This window comes from Liolophura sinensis, chromosome 1 (assembly GCF_032854445.1).
Source record: "Liolophura sinensis isolate JHLJ2023 chromosome 1, CUHK_Ljap_v2, whole genome shotgun sequence".
NCBI lineage: Eukaryota > Metazoa > Mollusca > Polyplacophora > Chitonida > Chitonidae > Liolophura > Liolophura sinensis.
The window spans coordinates 25163454-25184594 of record NC_088295.1 but is presented as its reverse complement, the minus strand read 5'-3'; the positions used below and the strand labels follow the sequence as shown (position 1 = coordinate 25184594).

At 36.7% G+C, this 21141-nt stretch overlaps 1 protein-coding gene across 1 annotated transcript in view; it reads left to right on the top strand.

Moving 5' to 3' along the window:
- Window positions 1–2522: 2522 nt before the first annotated feature.
- The window catches only part of LOC135469085 (B9 domain-containing protein 1-like), a 39904-nt gene continuing 21285 nt past the window's right edge, over window positions 2523–21141 (top strand). Inside the window, exons 1-3 of the mRNA XM_064747613.1 lie at window positions 2523–2579; window positions 18081–18149; window positions 19177–19288. Coding sequence (XP_064603683.1) covers window positions 2523–2579; window positions 18081–18149; window positions 19177–19288 — 238 coding nt within the window. The remainder of the gene's footprint in view (window positions 2580–18080; window positions 18150–19176; window positions 19289–21141) is intronic.

The window sequence follows — 21141 nt, the reverse complement described above, 5'->3', positions numbered from 1 at the left end:
GAAAGTGGGTTTCGGAGATATTGAGTGTCAAAGTACGGTCCATTTTATATATGAAGAAACAGAGAAAAATCCCCTGGTGAGGAGAATTTACATAGGAAAAAAAAAAAATGCCTTCTCAACTAATGCCTTCTACATTCTGTTGTATTCCAACTGCAGTTTCAAACTTCCTGTTATTTTCAAGGAATATGAAAATGAGTGTCCACAGAGGTCTTTATATAGGATATGTGTTACCAGTAACTAAGGAACACGCTACGTACATGTCAAAACAGGCAGTGCTTTAGTTACATGGCAAAATAAACTTTTGCTGGGAACAAGGTCGTACCTCTATAAAGCTGTTAAGTGGCGAACATTAGAAAAATCAGTACCTAAGCGTGTCTATCCGCAGGGCGACTAGTGACGATGCGTCTTTATGAGCATCAAATGGATGACCCTGCGGATAACCTGTGACATAATATTTGTACATATACAATGAGTGATATATACAATAAGTAACAAAAATAAACTTGTTTGACAAAATTAATCAACATAAATTATACAAGCATGTGGTACATCATCATATTATGAGATACGATATTAGGGCCGATCACTACCATTGAGACGTGGATTGTATTTATTTATGAAGAAAGTTTCTTTTACAGGTAAGGTGGCTTGATTTCCATCTAATACTTTATAGGATGGAACGACTTTAAACAAGGGAGTCAATGACAATGCGCATGAGCGTGTGTGCTTACCGACTGGAAGATGACAATATTCTTTGTTCTTGATATGTTGTCAATGCAGCGTCATTGTGGAGCGGAGATCTGAAGTCTGGCCAATATATTGTTTGCCACACCCCATGCAAACAAGTGCATATACAACATTTTTTACAGTGTAGCACATGTCAAATTTTACATTAAACAAAGAATCTTCTTTCTCAAATTGAAAGCTTGATCCTTCTAACATGTGTAAGCATGCTCCACATCTATGTATGTTGCATTTAGAAACCGATGGAGTCATACATTTTCTGAAAAGTGAGCGCGAGTTAACACTTTTTTGAGGCTTGGAGCCTGACGTTTGCTATTAATGACCTTAGATTGGGCTAGAGTATCTTTCATCCTGTCAATGTAAGGTATTCACAATGATTGGGAAGATGTTGTTATTATTGGGATTATGTGTTGAAACAAATGGAATTATCTTCTCATCAGGTTTTTTCTGTGAGAGTTCCCTCAGTTCATTCAATGAGCGGTCCTAATTCCTTTGTCAATTAATCCTTCCGGATAACCCCTGTAACGTTTTTTCTCTCATTTTTTTTTGATTTTACGTTTACTATAGTACAGATTCTTCTTCCGAATATGGGATATTTCCCATATATATATATATCCAAAACAAACTGTATAGTAAAAGTACACAAGGAAATAAATACTGATAAATTTAAGTTTGGAAAATGAATTGTTTTAACAGACCTGTGGTTATTAGATAGAATGTTACACACTCGCATCCTTCAAATTTCTGTCTGTTAAAGAAGTACCCGTGTATGGTTTTACAAAAAAATGAATGCATGTATATTTTAACCGCTGGACACTGCTTGTTCAACTAAGGGTAGTTAACCCAGTGATGTGTGATTATCATAAAGAGTGGTTCCCCTTGTTCTACATTTTGTGAGCTATGCATGCATCGTTTATCAAGTACTCACTCCAGAAAATGTAACATGATGGAAATGGTAGGGAAATATGCATTTGAGACCAAAAATATTTGAAACCAAATATATTTCACATTTTTATCACAATGTATATACTGTTGTTATTGTTACAATACATAATTTAATACAATAATACAATAAATGATAATACAGATTGTATAATTAAATTTTGTTGTGGTGTGACCTAAACCGAGTCCGATTCTTTTGTACAAAACCTGTGAAGAGCTCTTCCCAGGGCAGCTTACTTGCCTTCAGTAAGGCGTATTAGTGAAGCCTCACTAGATAAAAGAGCAAGGAGGCACATTACATGCACTCAAGGATTCCTTCGTCGTCATATGACTGACTCTTTCCTATACCTGTTGTTCAGAGAGTTAAAAATTCTGTCCAAATTAAATAAGCCTATATTTTCAAAATCGACATGATGATGCCTATAGCCTGAGGAGGACTATTTAAATTCTATACAAGTAGTACTGTACTATGAACTAGCCGGCTCAGAAATTAATTTTATTATCTACACATTTTCCTTTAACTTTATTATCAGATTTAAAACAGCAAACATCAAATTATTAAATACGGAATATAAAAAAAGAAACTTTGAACGTTGTAATTTAACTCCGTGCATGTGGCTGTATAAAAGAAATATGTATATCTTGAATGTGACAAATGTTGTTTCTATCTAGGCTGAAATTAAACATCATTATTAACAGGCATGAACCTTAATTAAGATAGCATGGATCAAGCTAGCAGGCACAGAGATTTGCAGTGAACGCGTCTCTACATGTCAAGGGAAGACAACTTCTAACTATCAGCTTATAGATGGCGCTGAACGCATTACAACTTCAACATGTCGACAGGTTCGGTGTTTCTGGTTATGGTTGGCGGGCAGATTGAAACTGCAGAGGTATGTATGAGAAGATTCAAGTGTTGTTACATCAATCAAGCACATTAACTCGGGATCATACCGTGTATGAATCCCCGAATAGAAGTCTTTGAAAGTTTCGGACGATGTTTCACTCAAAAGAACTGCTTTAGTGCGACATGCATGCACATGTTTTGACAGTTGACAGCCGCGGAAAATGAGGGTCCAATGGCCTCTTAACTTATACGGTACTCAGAGTACTCTACCTTCATACTGACGTACCGCCTGACGGCTTGACTTGTTCTAGTCAGAGTACCTTTTTCTAGTCAGTTAAGAGAGGACACGGGCTTTAAGACAAGGTGTTTGATAGAAATACAGCTCTAAAGGACTTAAGCAGTTAAAAGTAACAATCTAGGACGATACATTAAGGGTTCATCTGTTCATTAAGATATAGCTCCTAGGAGAGATAAGAGTTCTGCAGAGTTCCATGTGGGGGTGCTCGTGTATGTAACGGAAGTTGGGGTTAGAACTCAGGCAGTACAGGGTCTTCGCGCATGAGCGTTGGGTGAATAGAGTGTCTTTGCGCATGCACTGTCAAGATTATAGCAGCTTTTGACACCTGGGTTAAAGGTATTCAGAATGCACCCAGTCATGCGTTGCTTGCTCACAACATAGCTCACTGTTCAGGCGAGGAATATTGAATACAGAACAGCGGAATGGATGTCAAACCATTTTGCCAATTTCCTTGAGAATAAGTTTCTTCAAAAATAAATATGTTACCAGTATTCGAATAGTAATGACCTCACATGCATCGGTTTGTATGCCTTGTAAAGACAACAATTTCTGATTTAATCAGAATTTTTGCATTTTAACATCCTTTCCAAGCAATTGAAGGTAGGGGCCTCAGTTGGTAAGCGTGCTAGCAGCGTGAGCCTCTCACCAATGTGGTCGCTGTGAGTTCAAGTCCACCTCATGCTGGCTTTCTCTCTGTCATGGGTTTCCCCCAGGCTCTGCCTGGTTTCCTCCCACTATAATGCTGGCCGCCATTGTATCAGTGAACTGTTTTTGAGTACGACGTAAAATACCAATCAAATAAATAAATAAATCAGTTGAACGTACTACATGTGTACATACAAGCCTATCGTCATTGCAAGAGGTACTTCGCTTATCTTTGTCCATTTTCATGGTTGTCATGGTAACCAGATAGCCATATTTCCTCTATATACACTATATAAATAGATATGATTTTGTGTCAAGGGTATAACTCTAACTGTTTTCTGTGTAGAGTTTTAATATTTGGTGGATACAGATATACACATGATGATGATGTGTTGCAACCCACATTTCTTCTTTTCTGCGGTTGTCATGGTTGCCAGTTTCCCTATAAATACTATATAGACAGATAGGTATGATTCTTTGTCTGGGCTATAACTCCAACAGGTTTCCACGAAAGGCTTTAATTTTTGGTGGATACATAGTTACACAGAGGATGATGTGTCACGACTTACATTTGTCCATTTCCGCAGTTGTCATGGTAACTGGGTAGTTATTTTTCTTATATATACTATATAAATAAAAATGATTTTGTGTCCAGGCTACAACGCCAACTGTGTTCTGTATGATCTTTCCACTGGAGGTGGACACATTTGTCCACTTGTGCAGTTGTCATGGTAACCAAATACCTATCATCAAAACCCAAGAACATTCCCCTCAGGGGTAATGCTCACCACAATGCTGCTGGTATTCTTCTACACATTTCAAACAAATACATTTGTTGGGGCATATGTAGTGTTTACCTGAACTTTTGGTAAATAATCATAAAACATGCTGCCAATGTATATATTATAAGTGTGGATATTTAAACAAGGACGACATGGAATCCATCCCATCCAAAGTTTACTAACCTCTGCAATGATGGTACATTGTAGAATGCTCTGCACAATGTCTCGCAAGCAGTGGTTCATGGGTTATATAGACAGACATTAGCAGGAAGCTTATAAACATTCAGCAGAGGTGTATATTCACATCAGATAATTCTCTTCATTGAGTTACATGTTTAAAACCAATAGGAACTGCACATGTTCCTATGTTATTCATGTTTCACAAGAATAGGAGTGTTGTGTTTACAAAAATTAAACTTGTTGAGAAACCGCTTATGGGACTCTAAATCGCCACATGCACATTCAGTTAAGTATTTCCCCGATTGTATTTTTCTAAACTGTAGATCGTTAGTTGTAAAATGTGAGTTTATGGAACTCAAATATGACCAATTTTGGATATTTTTGAAAAAGGCCCATGTATTTCAAATGGGCAATTTTCTCAACTTTCAGTCATCATGTAATAATAATTGAGCTCCAGGTAAATGGATTTAACTGCCAACTTCGTTCCGCAAAGTGCCTTGGGGAATGAACCTACCACGTTCTTGAATTCCACGATTAAAAGTTGAGGCAGGTAAACATCAGAAATAGACCTTAACGTTTAATTTACTTGAATTGGCGTGTTATTATATATAAATCACTTGGTCAGTGCCTAACCAATTACTGTTACGGTAAAATGCATATGAAGCATGCGGTTTCAACTGTCTCAAATTTCTCCATGCATAAATTAAACAGGGCTTGCTAAGAAGGAAATAACAGGTGGTCAAGGCATAAACAGCTTCAGAAACTGCATATAGATATATTAGTGATACTGCATGTTGTTGAATAGTCACATGCTGTGCTACCTTCGTTGTCAGTCACTGAGACAACAGAGTGCCTGAACTTTCACTACCTTTTGGGGTACAGCTTCTTCTGGGTTTGTTGCAGTCTTCTTTCCCAGGAAATTTGTCAGACTGACTTGGTTTGAGCACTGTATTTCCCACAAGATTCTGCATGATTCCTTTATTCATGACCCTAAGCTACATGGTACATAGGTTTAGCCTGAATTATATATTAGTGTGTATCGTTTTCTCCTACATTTTGTAAGAATAAGGTGTCTCAAAGACACTGATACACTATCAGCTCCCCACCACCCGTACCCAATCTGGCGAGACCTACAGTTATGCCCTTGTCAGTCTGAAACATGATAGAAATCACTGGGTAAATGGGTATCAACATTTTAAACATAAACATGACATCAAAAACAATGAAACATGCATTGAGAGAAAAAAATTGTTGTCTGTTTGTCCATGAGTTTACTGATTGCGCTATGGTATTGGAAACATGTATTTGAATTAGCTCTGATGGGCTGTGATTACACACATGCACATACTGTCACAGCCTGTTTCATAAGCTTACCTTGAATACCTCTTTACTTCCCATGTTGTCTTCAGTAGATCGATGTTATCCGCTGTCAATAGACCTGCTCTGACTTACCTCCCTTGTTACATCCAAAGAGACAGTGACATAGTGCTAGATTAGTTTTTTCTCTAGCCGCTGTGTTAGAATGCAAACTCCTAACTGAACGAGGTACCTTACAAGTGAGATAACCAAGGTGCCAGAACCTGGTCATGCTTTACACAGATACTGTTGATATTTTGTACAGAAATCTTTTTGTTGAATATTGATTATATAGGTCCACAATTGAGGTCATTGCTGAGCTAGTGATACTCATTCTAAACACAACTCATGGGTGTTGCACAGGGTCACAAGGTCAGATTTTGTAGGTTTGACATTGTAAGGAGTTTGCATTCCAACATGGCCACTGGACTTGGAATTTTTCAAATTTCGACCAGTTTTAAGGCCTGTGTGAATTTATTTGTGATGACACATTTGGATGTGGAATTGAGAGCAGAGATGTGTATGAGCATTTGAAGTACAGAGGTGTTCAGATTAGATAAGCTTTAATGTGGAACAAGACATGGCTGGTATAGTGTGCTCAATCACTGTCATAAATATAAGTAGTATTCCAGTTTGTCTTTAATAATAATGCAGAGCAGCTGTTGTGTTTGTCCGTTGTGAAAACTTCAAAGCATGTGAACCTTTTGAGTTCTTGCTTTTCAGTGTGGATAGTAGTGACTAGAGGATATTGATTGAGGGGTTTCCTGGTAATTTTGCACAACTGGAGGATTTGTTAACTTTTAATGAAAATGAGAATGTTATTTTAGTAGATGTTTCCCATTGCAGTTGGCCACAGATTACCATTAAAATGTTCTGTGAATTCTTTTATGAGAAATAATAAGGCAGAGAGGTAGAGAGAGGGGAAAAATTCAACTTTAAAAGGTTAGGTGTTAATTAAGATGTGATTGCATGTGTTGTAAATGTGTGTATAAAGTTTGTGATTCAGAACCTGGTAGTATCATTGAATGGGGATGGGTATAAAATCAAATAAATGTATTTTTTAAAAATATTTATTGTGTTTAAAGTCAAAGGAAAAAGGTTAAAAGTCAAGGTTATGTGAGCTGACATCATTTTTTTTTTTGAACAAGTCAAAGCTACAGATTCCTTAATGTAACTCTTTTAGTGATACATCTTCATGATCAAAGTATACAATGAACACCATGAGATTTGACCACAGTTGGACTCACCACTGTGTATCTTGACTTTTTAAGTGTTGGGTAGACAGACATGACACTGAAGGATTGGAATAAGCTGACAGGGAATAGGGTGCCAGGATGACTTCAAGAGCACATTTTCATCAGGATTTCAACTGACTGATGGGTCAAACTTAACACATGCCCCTGTAGGGCATAGCTGTCTCTCACATGTCTGAGAACTGGCATCATGGGCATAAATAATAATCAGTCTTTTTTTCTTTCCAGTTTTTCTGGGAATCAGATAACATGACTTTTTTCAGTTAATGTAGTTTTTTAATAGCCAGTTTAATGTGGAGCTTGAAACAGCATAAACTTAAAAGTGATACTGTGGATCGATTGTTGGAGAATTTAATGACGTAAGTGAGCGAGAGGAGTGGTTAAGGGGATTGCCTTTCAGTTGATAGGGCACATAATGTGCAGGTAAGGGTTCAAACCCAGTCTGGGGCACATAATGTGCAGGTAAGGGTTCAAACCTGGTCTTGGACAGAGAATTTGATCTGTTTGGGGGTCTTGGTGACAATAAGCATGATAAGGCCATATTCCGTTGATCTTGCACTTCTTGTTTCCAGCACTTGTGCATACATAATCCTGCAGGATAATGAAAATACATGTAGCTGTTACTAAGTTACAATTTGTCTTGTATTTCAGTTTTGTGGATTTCTATATATATGCACTTTTGTACATGTATGTCTGCAATTTATTTGTGTACAAAATTGTGTGGTAGATAAACACCTGCCTTAACCTCAGAGAGCAAATGACAAAAAATACAAAATCAACTGGACAGAGCCTAAGGGGTTAAAGGGACAGGTCGCCAAGAGAAATTCAGAACTTTTGGGTTGGTTCAGCAACATGTAAATACAAAAATGAGTCGCATTTGACTCCTATCCTTCTGGACCTACATTTTCTGAAAAATGTCAATTAAGAGAATTATAAGGGGAAATTCGTTACTGGTCTAAACTGTCTGCCAGACAAGATAACATGCAAATGAGGCAGCTCAAAGATTCCCACAATGCAATTAACTTGAAGATCACACATATAAACAGTACGATAGACTGAAAGCGAATTATACGGATAGTAAACCAAATTAGATCTGTCTTTCTATTAATGATGTTTTGTTAAGTACATGTGTTGGTAAATTTATATGGTAGACCGCATAATTACAATGACTTGTGTGACTTAAGAAAATCAGGCTTTCTAAATGCAGCCACTTGAGTGAGTTGATGGTAGAAAGGAAATCTTGTATAAAACTGAACGTTCCTTTGTTCACGCAAAATCAGATATGTGTCAGTAGACATATGGATATGTCATTGCATTACATTTTCTAACATTATAAGTTAATGTACAGGTGTATGGTTTTAAATATTTGAATTTTGATTGACCTTTAAATAATGAATATTTTGAACAAAACTAACACGCACTGCTTAATTAGTGACTAAAATATGACCCAGTAGTCCTGATCTATAAAATTCCGGAACATGTTGTCTTTTATGGTTCATCATTTTTTTTTGAAAATAACTCACATGGAGTATATTACCATTGTTTCTGGCTTGTTCATGGACTTACAGTACATCTGTACATGTATTCAGCTTTGTAAGCCAGCCACCCTACGCTACAGAAGTCCTTGCGAAATGTCTTGCTCATACATTTCTCTATACAATTTCTCTAATTCACAGACTATTAAGTATTGATACCTGTATCATAAATAATTTTATCCACATGCAGACAGAGAAGTGTATTTTACAGCTTTTACAGACATTTTAAAACTTAAACGGCTTTGTTTACTCTGTCATCCCATCTCATACATTTTCTATAATCTGAAAAGGACGCATTAAGATGTGTCCTGTAAAAAAGAGCTTTGAGAAATATGGCTGTTTTCACTGGCAGCCTGTAGTGATTAGAAGGAGATCAAAACGTCTTCTCAGACAGTTATATTAACATTTCATGTTTTCGGAGGAAAGGAACACACTGAGTTTGAAGCAACATGTAAGTTATGACAATCTTTCCGACATTGTTTTAACCCTGAGAGCTGGCTGTGAAGAGATCTGAAGGCTTGGCACATTGTGTGTAAATGTAACTGACAAAAGAAGATTAGAATCTGAGGGTCCCGATGGATTGAAACATTACATGTACATGTAGCTTATCATTGGCAGTCATCGTTAAAAACAAACAAAACCCTGAATAGGAATTGGATTTGTGTACATACGTGTAATACTCTTGCATACATGTACATGCCCATACATGTGGTTATTGTAATTCAGTCTTTTCGCATGATTGTAATGTGTTTATTTAAACATAGTTTCAAGGCATTATTCTGCACCGACTTATACAATCATACTTTTTATGAAGCATTGAAGCTGGCCAACTCAATGTTTTTCAAACTCAAATTAAAAAGGTGCATAAATTGCACTGAAAGTTGCACTCATTCATAGGCAAAAACTTTGAGGAATTAGGGAAGGTGGGACTTCAGAAAATGTCTAATGGAACTCTTTATGCGGAAAAACATCGAATTCATTTAAGATCTCTCAACATTAATTTCTGCAACTCTCAAGGTTGGCAGATGGTCTTGGTTTTTCCTGCAGGCTATGCTTGGTTTCCTCCGATCATAATGCTGGCTGCTGTTGTATTAGTGAAATACTCTTGAGTATGTGACTCAAAACACCAGTCAAATTAATAAATACATGAAGCTTAGATACATATGTACTGTTCTGTTTCTGTTGTTCTCAGGTGACAATAAGCGTTTACCAGTACATGCTCTCACCCTCTTGTAGCTAAGCTTACATGAAGATTGTCAGATACAAGTTTGCCTTCCATCAACATCACATATGTCACGTGTGGAAAAGGTAACCACTACATTGTACATGTATGCATATAATTTGCCAAATGCCAGTGGTTTCCTCCACCCATGATATGCTTTGTATTTAAAAGGGAACAATTCTTGAAAAAAAAAAATTAATAAAAGTAAAAAATCGTACCTTATGTATACAGGTACATGTGATCGTTTTCAAGCAGATATTGATGTTTAAATTGTAAAGCAGAAGATCCAGCGGGTATGTAATATCTTTTTTTTTCTTAATTGTATCGCCACTTATATACATCCACCAAATAGGGCCCTATTAAGAAGCTTTGTCATTTTTTATTTTCAGTACTGTTTGCCATTTTGTTTAAACTGAAAAAGTAAAACAAAAATGAAAAATAAATATAAACCCCATGCACCACTGCTTGGGTTGGACAACATGAACATGCAATTTTTAACTTTTAACCCCCAAATTAAGTTTAACATGCAATACGTCTGGTACATTGATCATCAGCACATGCGTATGTGCATGCCAAATTTTCACTGTCAACTTGTTGTGACCATGCAGACTGTTTTCTTACATGTGTTTAGTACAGTGCCATAGTGTGTTTGTCAGAGTGGGTGTGTGTTTTCTGACATGTGCATGTTTATAATGCAGTCTTGCTCCCTAAATGTTTTCTTAATTATAGCATATACATGCATCATTTGTCAGCTATACATCAATACATGTGCAAAATCATCATGATATAATTAACAAACATGTGTACAGCATGTACTTGTATGTTTGTGCACATGCACATATGCTTAATCATAAAAATCTGGAGCAGCCCACTTGTGCACACATTGTCCAATCCCATGCATAATTTACAAATCAGGGCAGACAAAGACTGGCTGGATTTAGGGTATCATTGCGATTAGAGGGCTCATCTGTCTAGATGGAAACCTAGTTGCTGCTAACACACTATCCAGGGAAGGGGGTTGGGGAGGAGGACTTAAGGCGGGGTAATAATTACATGTGCGTGAAAGGCCTGTCCAGTGTCCCAGATGAGGTGTTGGCTACTACCTTTCCAAATGAAATGTGATGGCTGGTAGAATAATACCCATATTAACTTAGGCCGGGGAATAATTTGGGAAGGTAGGAGTTTATGCCAAGCCATTTACTCTTGTCCATGCTTCCTCAACGTGACAGGCTTTAATACCAAAGAGGTGACTTCCTGGGCTAATTGTATAAAGCTTGGGATGAGACACGGATACGTTAATACAGCACAGTCTAAAAAGCCTGCGGCTAATGGCTATTAGATTATCGTAGGCCTGGCTTCCACTTTGTTATGTGACAGCCCACACCACTGGCCCTCCACACCCTGGGCTAGGCCATTTACATGGTGCTACACCTGCCAGAGGTAATAACATGTGACAACAACCATCAGCCACACACGTCATACACTGAAGTGTTAGAGCTGTTAACTTGGGACAGCATATCAGCACCATATAAGCAAAGAACCTTATAATGAAATTGAAAAAGTACATACCTGTCTATAATACATGTATGTAATTAAAGGCCTACATTGTACATGGTACTAAACATCGTGTACAAACACATAGAATGTATGTGCATGGCAGGCTGTAGAAGAAAATTGTGTCTTTCTCAGATGTTTGATAGTTAAAATAAAGTGCTTTTTTCCTCAGAACATGGTGATTATTGACAGACCAGTCCAGTGTTTTTGGAATTAAATGTTTATAGCATGGACCACACAAAATTTTAGCTCTACCAGGAGAACAAAATCGCCAGAACTGGGATATTTATGTGAAGCATTTATTTATTTTAATGGTATATTTGTAAACGGAAAGCTAAAGAATGAAACTTAAATTTGATGACAGTGTGTCGTGCTGACAAAATTTCACTGTTTGAAAGATGTTGAAAGATGGCCATAATCACATGTTCTCAATTCAACAGATTTTGTTTTGGATGCGCATAATTTAGGAATATAGTTCTTTAGAAAAACTTGTCAAACTTAAAATTTACACTGTAAGTATATGGAATTATGAAGTTCACAATTACCAAAGAACCATTCCTGAGTTACACCCAAGTTTCCCAGATCCTCTTGTTTCTAGCATCATTTTTGAGAGATTTTCGATGACATTAGAAACGCATTATGATGACATTAGAGTTGTAAATGCTGTTTTTTTTAACCTCATCTGGCTCAAAACAATTGCAGAATAAACCTCAGTGAACCATACTTGTGTTTGTTGTGTCATCCATACCAAGCCCGAAATTTCAGATGCAGATTGTATACATGTGACAATTGCATTTGTTGTTTTAAAAATACACCACAGGTTGACCAGTGGGATTTGACCTTGTTTACTTTCTTGTAATACATGTATATGAGTACTACCAGTATGTAACCAGTTTACCAGCAAGTACTGATTGCAAAGGCAGGAACAAACAATGGACAACAAAGATTTAGTCTAACTTACTTTAGGAAGGAAAGGCTTCCCAGTATATGGAGTTGTGAGTGCCTGTTTTTTAGGAGCCACCTGTTTATTTAAATGTATTCTTTGCGTGTGGGTGCAAGCCTGGTGAGGCTAGTGTTTATATAGTGACCTTCATTGCCCAGTTAGTCAATAATTATAGTCTATAGATTAAAAACCTGATATAAAGTTTTCTCTGGATTGATAAGCCTGATTCCTTTTGTCTTAGCTGGATGTTGGTATTAAGAGTTAAGTCTGGCTTAATTACCTTTTAACATGTTTAATGCACCTTTGGTGCGACAATGGGACTCTTATATCAGTAACCTGTATGAAGTAAAGAGGACTAAATTGGTGACAGTTATGACATCATTGTAAAGTGTAAAACCTCTGGTAGTATTCCTCTGGTATTATTTGAGTATGCATTGTCCAGCTGTAGGTGTGTGGGTGTATATTAAGTGACTTTACATGTGCAAGTACATGGCTCAGGTTGTCCTGAATCCTAAGAGCAGCATAAAGCATACAGAACAATTAGGAACTTTGTCAAGTGTAAGGCAGGGCTATGGAAGGCTTTATTACCAGAAGTGCCTGAGCTACATTTGAACTTTGCTCTTCATTCACGTCATTGGTTCCGCACTGGTCTTTGGTTGAAACACCAGAGACAGACCAGAGAGAGGAATGTCAACTGAGCTACATGTACCATGGTTTTCTGGATTATTAATGCCTTGACCTTGTGTACCTATAAGCACTGGCTATGAACATGGTACAAATACAGTCAGACAGTCTGGAATAATTGCTTCTTGCAGAGGACACCTGTTCTATTTTTGTCCCCCATAAGTCTTCCAGCCAAACAAAAATGCCGGGCTTCTGGTCATTTTGGTGACAGACAAGAAGCCTTTGTAAGCCCTTGGTGAACGAACCGTGATAATTCCCAGGTCTGGTTTCTTAAGGGATACCTTAATAGTAAAGTCGTCAGATGTGTGTGTGCCTGCATAAGCCCGCTAACTCCTGACATTCACTGCTTTGACATGATCTTTCTGTGTGCTTAACCTGTAAATTTCATGTTATGGTAGAACAGTAATTGTGTCATAACTCAGCTGGTGCTAGCTTTCCTGGCCATCCTTAAGAAATTCTACGTTGTAGGTGGGCGAACCCTATCAGAAAAAATAGGGTAGGTTGGTAGAAATTTTTTTTTTTTATCTTGGCTACTGGAAACGATAGAGATTTTAAATAAAGTAGCATTGACTCACAAAAAAAAAGATAATCCACCGAAAGCCTAATAAAAACTGTAGAGTAGGGCTGTTCTTTGCATTGTCCCTGGGGTTACCCCCAACAAGCATATTTATACTGATGGCCTCATAGTTCACCTCTCATGATAAAGACAACCATCAGAGCATTGTTATTTAGTAGAAGCATATTACTTGGTTTTGTTTGTAACAGATTGGCTTCACATGCTAAATCTGTTTTTGACAAATAATTTGTTTTCTTTATGAAAGAAGATAATTTGCCAGGGTCGTCTTTAAGACTGTAAGATTTCAAACTGCTTCCATGATAAGTTTATAATTATATTTTTATCGACGGAAGTAAAATGTTTGAGATATATTAGTACCAGATTCAGGAAGCAGTGTTTATAAACTTCATTTATAGCTGTCTTTAAAGGTGATGTGTGGTTTTGAAAATTTAAGATTTTTGTACTAAAATGCTTAATCTCTTACTATAATCTGTAGCCAAAATACCACATGAAGAAGAAAGCTTGATTAACACTTAAATAAAAATTTAAAGCCCATGATTTCAGATCTTGCAAAAAGTTTGCAGAAATTTGCATACCTGTGTATTTAGGCAGCATTCTCTGAGATTTCAGTCATCTGATTAGAACTTGAGGACAAAAATGGCCATTTGTACATGCATGTAGTATATACAGGACATAAATGATGTGCATACATGTACATGTATATGGTAGAAATCTTTGTCATATTTTGTAATGGTCCAGTCCTCGTGTGAATATCAGGAAAAACATCATTTGCACTGAATAGCTGATCTGCTTCATGCAACATGTAAACAGGGTTAATGGTCACAATCAAAAAGATTTTGGATCTTTCAGAACCTTGAAAGTCTGTCTTCCCAAATGTTATGACTCAGTCTGTATATATCCTGCTAACATCTTGAAAACATCTACATGTACTGTATAAAGCGAATTAAAATTCAGTTTTTGCAAAACAAAACAAAAAGCAAACTAAACTGTAATCTCAACAAAATACATGATTTGTACTTGACGACCTGTGTGAGAGAGCACATCCACTTAAGCAACATATTTTATTGAGCTGGACAGCGTATTCATGGCAGACAGTAAATTGAAATACAGGTGCCAATAACTGCTCTTTGATAACTTGTCATTTCCCAAACAAAATCATGGTATCATATATGTACAGTTATATTCACCATGTAGCATTTTAACTCAGTGGCTTCATGTGGCTGTAATGTAGAATGCATTGGTTTCTCTTCCAGGCATGGCTGCTGTATGATTTACATGTATAGCAGATATAGGCAATTTGCAACCAATTTAGACACAGTAATGTGGAAATATGAATAATCTGCAGACCCATGTTCATTTACATTTAGTTTCAACCTCCCTTTAGGCAAATCACTGCTTGATATGTGATAACATGATAGGCTACCCTAAAGTTTTGGTGAATCTGTATTGAACAATTTCTTTTTCTCTGAAAGGCAGTTAAGACTTTCCATATCTACTGGCATTTACTGAAATGCCCTATAGGAATTCAGTCTCTTTTTACCACACCAAGCTGCCATGTGTACACATACCTTGTGACAGCCTGAAGACATCATATATTTCTGTGTGCAGGATGTTTTGGGATATAACAAGGAAGACAAATCAATACAAATTTTAGGAAGTTAATTGTAAAACTCACCTGTTTTACATAGTGCGAACAATTAAGATATAAAAGGAAGAAACGTGACACATTTACAGTAAATTCAATGGATAAAGAGATTGAAATTGTTTGAATAAAGATGAGAAAATGAGGAAAATGGTTTCAGCAATAGAAGCAATGAATGCAATGATATCATAACATTGTGTGCCTAATTTTATGGAACATAGACATAATTGTCTATTACATACATGAACACGTATATGTTTATCATAAGACAGGTCTAGTCCTGTTAAAGGGACATTCTTTCATATTAACTCCTTCCAGTTGCATAAAGTTGACTTAAATCTAGCATCGGCATTCAGCCAACTTCTGTTCTTTTGTACAGAATATGGTATATAATTTACTTTCAAGTTTTGCCACCCTGTTTGACTGATTCTTGATTTGAAGTAAATTGTTTCACATAATGTAAGAACTCGTGCAACACAGCAGCAGCTGGAAAGCGGGCTCATGATGCTGGTAGAATATAGGTCTTGTTTCACTTTATATTCCTCTTTGGCTGAGCAGTTCTTCTTACACAGCCACTCGGTAAACATTGCTGCTATCAATACCAACATCAGTTACTGATACAGACATTGTGACAAAACATTTAGTTATGAAGGGCACAATAATTTCTTTGTCACAGTTTGATTTGTGTTTGTAATAGTGGGTATTCATTTTGTGTGTATTATAAATACCAATTATTGCATAGCTATAATAGTTTTTATGTTGGGACAGTGTGCTACTACATGTAAATTAACGTATGTAGATTTTCTTATTGGTTTTGATCTGGCTGAAAAGTTTCCCCTTTTTTCACAGTTGTCTCCCATTATCAGATGTATTTACATGTACACCATGACCCTATTTGCTACATGTAATGTGCGCACTTGTCACAGGTTGGCTTGTGATGCCATGGTAATATTTATGTATACGATAACATAGTGTGGGTGTTGTAGTCTTTTGGATGTGAATGCATGTGCATGCTGCATGATATGGTTAGTTTCCGAAATTTCATAAAGGCCATTGGTGAAAGTCAGGTACATTATTTGACTATATTAACGCTGGAACTACTTTGCATTACATGAGCGCGCTTGTTGACATTTACAATGTACCATTCACATGTACCGTTGCTATTTAAGCTCACTGTTGCTAGCAGTGATATTTCATCTGTGGAGTTTGACTTGGATGCAAGTAGTTGGAAGAGTTTCTGTTCGGTGAAGGAAAGTATTTAATTACAGAGTTGAATAACTGTTTTGAGAGCATATGTTTCTGCTCTGGTCACTGACATGTCGAACACACTATATAAGTGATTGCTATCAGGAACACCTGTGCTAATAGAATATGCCTCTTATAAACGTGTAGAGTACAGTGTCTGTAGTTTTTCATATGCAGCTTTTATTATTAACTCCCTTTGTCTATTAATCAACATTGTTCAGGGATGCTTATGGCCTGGTGGTACAGTATCAGTAATCAAACATTGGATTTCCTTAATCTTGCTATTGAAAATGTTGTTATGGAAATGTGCTCTCCCAAAAAGTACAGGGTTGCACATGCTGGTGATACCAGATGCTGAGATTAATGTCAACTTGTCACCTGATCTGTCTCATGGCTGAGTGAGATTCTCTTGTTTATTTTATAATCATACATGTGCTTTCATTTCTGTCTTCTTTTTTGACAACCTGTATTATTAATTGTTGTACATGTATAATGAAAGGGACAGCCTTTGTGACAGAGTGGTCAACGTGCTAACGTAGCACAATGACTCGGGAACCTTTCACCGAATCAGTCACTGTCAGTTCAGACCACCGGTCCATCTTAGTCATGCTGGCTTCCTATCTGGTCATATGTGGGAAAGTCTACTAGGAACCTCTAGAATGTTGTTAGTTTCTTCTGAGCCCTGCCTGTTTTCCTCCTATCGTAATGCTGGCAGGCATCATGTAAGTGAAATATTCATGTAAGAGTACAATGTAATACACCGATGATAAAATGGGCTTGTACATGTACATGATCACACTAATTTCATTTGCAATGTATCATCTTCATGCAGTGTTTATTCTGCACGCTCCGTTTCCTTCCACTTATATACCGGCCCGGATAGGACAGATAGTAGAGCGCCTGCTTCGGGAGTGGTAGATCCAGGGTCAATCCTGGGTCGAGTCACACCTAAGACCATAAAAGAGCAAGTTGTAACTTCCTCGCTTGGCATTCAGCATGAAGGGGATAGTGCAATGATTGGTTGACCCGCATCTGTATATTGCCTTGGGCGGAGCAGCTTACTAGCCTTCGGTAAAGCGACTCAGTGAAGCAGCACTGGATAAAAGAGCGGTGGAAATCCGTCCTGCAACAAGGAGGCACATTACATGCACTCTAATGATTCCTTCATCGTTATATGGTTGAAAAATTGTTAAGTACGACGTTAAACCCCAAGCACTCACATTTCTTTCTCATTTTGGCAACCTGTATTATTAATTGGTGTACATTTAAGTACAGGAGCTGCCTTTGTGAGACTCACTCCTCCATTTATAAATCATGACTGACAAAGTCTTTCAGAGTATGCTCTTAAACATCAAATGAGACAAATAAAGACGTGTAAATATGAACAGTTATTTGCTGATGGAGTGAACATGTATAAAATAACAAAGTATAAATTAGTAACACTGCACCAAGTCTTTAACATTGCGTGGGATATAAGCTCAAAAATATTGAAAGACAATCATAAGCATTTGCATTAATTGTCTATGTAGTCATTTAGTTGCCAACAGCATTTATAATGTAAACATTATCAGTAATCCTTAAGAACACTGCTGTTTTCGGGTTTTAAAATCTGTCTTTTGTTTTGTTTTCAGTTTCCTGAGTTTGATGACATTTACTGTCGGTATTGCTTCACATATGGCCCCGACTGGGTCATCACGTCTGTAAGTGTCTGTTGCTATGCAATTTCTCTGAAGTATTTGTCACCTTTTTATTACAAAATACATGTTGTCCAGATTACATTTACGGTCATATGGATGAACATTAAACAAAAATAACCTAAAGCTAAAGCTAAAACTTGCCTGAAACCAAAATTTTTTTTTGCTTCTTATCAAGGTTTCATCAAATGCTGTAAGTACGATTGGATGTCAGTTCCGACTTTCAGAAAACTTCATAAATTAGTTTTTTTTGGCGCCAGGATGTCATTTATGAAAAAAGTTACTAGAAATTTGGAGTTTGTTCAGAAAAATCAGTTAATACTTTACATGTATTTCTGCTTGAATTCAGTGGCACATCAGGGATACATGTAGATGTCTGTTGATGTCACATATTATTATAGGCAAATACTTCAGTTAGACCCACTGTGCATGTACATCCTACAAGACCCCAGCCTTCATTAGTAGTTATATTCATGTTACATGTTCCTGTAGTTCGGTTCTGTAAGAAATGTTTCAATGTACATATAATTTTAATAATATAATGTACATTGTAGTTCATGGATGTCCTTTAACCATGAAAGTTTAATGTCCCATCAAGGGGCAGTTATTTCCTCCAAAGTCTAAGGTCTAATTTCTCTTCTCCTTCCTCCCGTAAACATGCTGTGTGTTGTACTAGTGCACATGTAGGACATATATGACATGTAACATCTTAACCTAGGGCATTAAGCATTAGACTAACAGTGACAGATAAACAGAAGCAAGAACCACACAGTCTAGCATGTCTACCTAAGACCAAATACATCTTATTAAATTTGATATACTGCACTGTAATTTTCCTGATGGTGATTCCATTAATGCAGAAGTGTAGAGATTAGATTTTGATATTGTTTTTTTTTGTATGTGTTGCACTTGTGTGTGTGTGTGTGTGTTTTTGTTTGTTAGTTTTTTTTTTCAATAATCCATTCACATGCTTTTACTGGTTTTTTTGTCATGATTTCCCATACATGTAACATATCATTACTTTCACTTGAAGGGTTTAGAAGAAGGGATGTCTCAAATGACAAAGAAGAGTTCTGATGAAAGACAACAATTTGTTTGGAATTTCCCCATAGATGTGTCCTTCAAGAGTACAAACCCCTCAGGCTGTGAGTACAGAATGTGATAATGGGACAAGCTTTACAATCATGCATGCAGTTCGTGTCCTACCCAGTGGGAACGCATTTAAATTTTGGCCTAAACTGACCTATCAGTTAGATGTTTCTCCACCTATCTCCCTGTTACTTAAAAAATATCTTATGTTGACCATATTATTTGAACGAGATCTCAAAACTAAATATTTTTATTTTTTCAAACTGTATATTATAATACTAAGATGTGACCACATTGATAGGATTTTGCTGTTTCTGCTCTCAATACAAGTCAGCAATACTTTTGGTCTTATCTCGTTGAAAGAGGCTTTGGTTGTTCATTGGAGGTGCACTTACATGTTCATGGTGACAAAATTAGAACTTTATGCTTGGCAAGCTTACAATTTTGCTTGGGAGTTTAATGTCCCTTTCATCACCATCATTACCATCAGATCATCACATGCATTGTCTGCCTGTAGCAAGCTGGATGCAGTTTGGAGACAAAACTACATAGGTTGGATTGGCCAGTTTCAGGGCATCACAAAAAAGTATAATTTTATCGATGTTTTCTGAATATACTTGAATAAACACTTTGCAAACTGGTGAAAAGGTTGAAGAATTGCAGTTTTACTATTAGATCAGCAAGTACATCCTCCTGATCGTGATCTCTGAAAAAAGGTAGCTCTTACCAGGAATGTTCACCAGGAATGTTCAGCAGGAATCTCACCAGGAATGTTGAGAATCTGAAGTCTACTGAAGGTACGGCTGAAGCTGGGGTTGAACCTTGGTCATCTCTTACTTGCCAACAAACCCCTTGGCTGCTGCAGTATTGCCATGTTTTGAGATTATTCATCAAGCCCCTTTGGACACGCCCCCCAGGGTTTTTGGTTAACATATCTTCATGTTTTCTTGTGTAGACGTACATACATATATATGCAAAGAGAATCAATAGAAATTTTTTAGATGTATGATGTTTATGCATTTTTACCTTTTGGGAAATTACATACGACAACACAGTAATAATTGTTATTATTTATATCAAAATGGTGTCATTTAATCGAGTAACATTATTAAAGTTTCGTTCATTTTGATGGGATTTAGTTTTAATTTGTGACTTTTAATGAATATGTTATATGTGAGATTTTTGTTTCACAGTAAATCACCTTAATAATGCCATGGAGCTGTAGAGGAATGTTGTCAGTTATATCAGTATTTATTGGAGTAACACTTAATTGCATGTTAAACTTCACAGATTGATGGCTCTTGCACCATGTAAACACAACATTGATAGTTGTAAACACAACATTGATGACTTCCTTCTTTCGACTTATGGATATTCCTGAGTGTCACACTGAAGACTAATTCAATAAATAGATAAATATTATGTTATGGACTGTATATTTTTGCGATACACATGAAAACAGTTGACTGTACCACTGATGTTGTCAAAACTTAAAATAATATATGCAAAGAATTGTTTTCTGTAGATTGTTGAAAAGTATGCTTTAGCTGTACATCATAAATAATCTAATGTGAATAAATTTTATTATTGGAATGCAAGCCTTGTAAATATATCATTGCTGATCCATGCAATGTAGATATTACCTAGGGGAATATCTTTCCATGTATGACAGCATTGTAAATCTAACATTTTTGGCAAAGGCTGTAAATTGATAGTTTTTGGTTCTTCAAAGAGATCGTTCAAGTATTGATTTCTATCACAAAATGCTGATTGGGTTTTTAGAGCGTGAAAGATTCATTGCCATTTGAATAAATCACCCTCTTGTGTCTAACCTTGAGGCCAGTGTGAATATATACCCAGTAGGCATGATTATGTTACAAAGGCCTTCATACACATTAACCTCATCTGA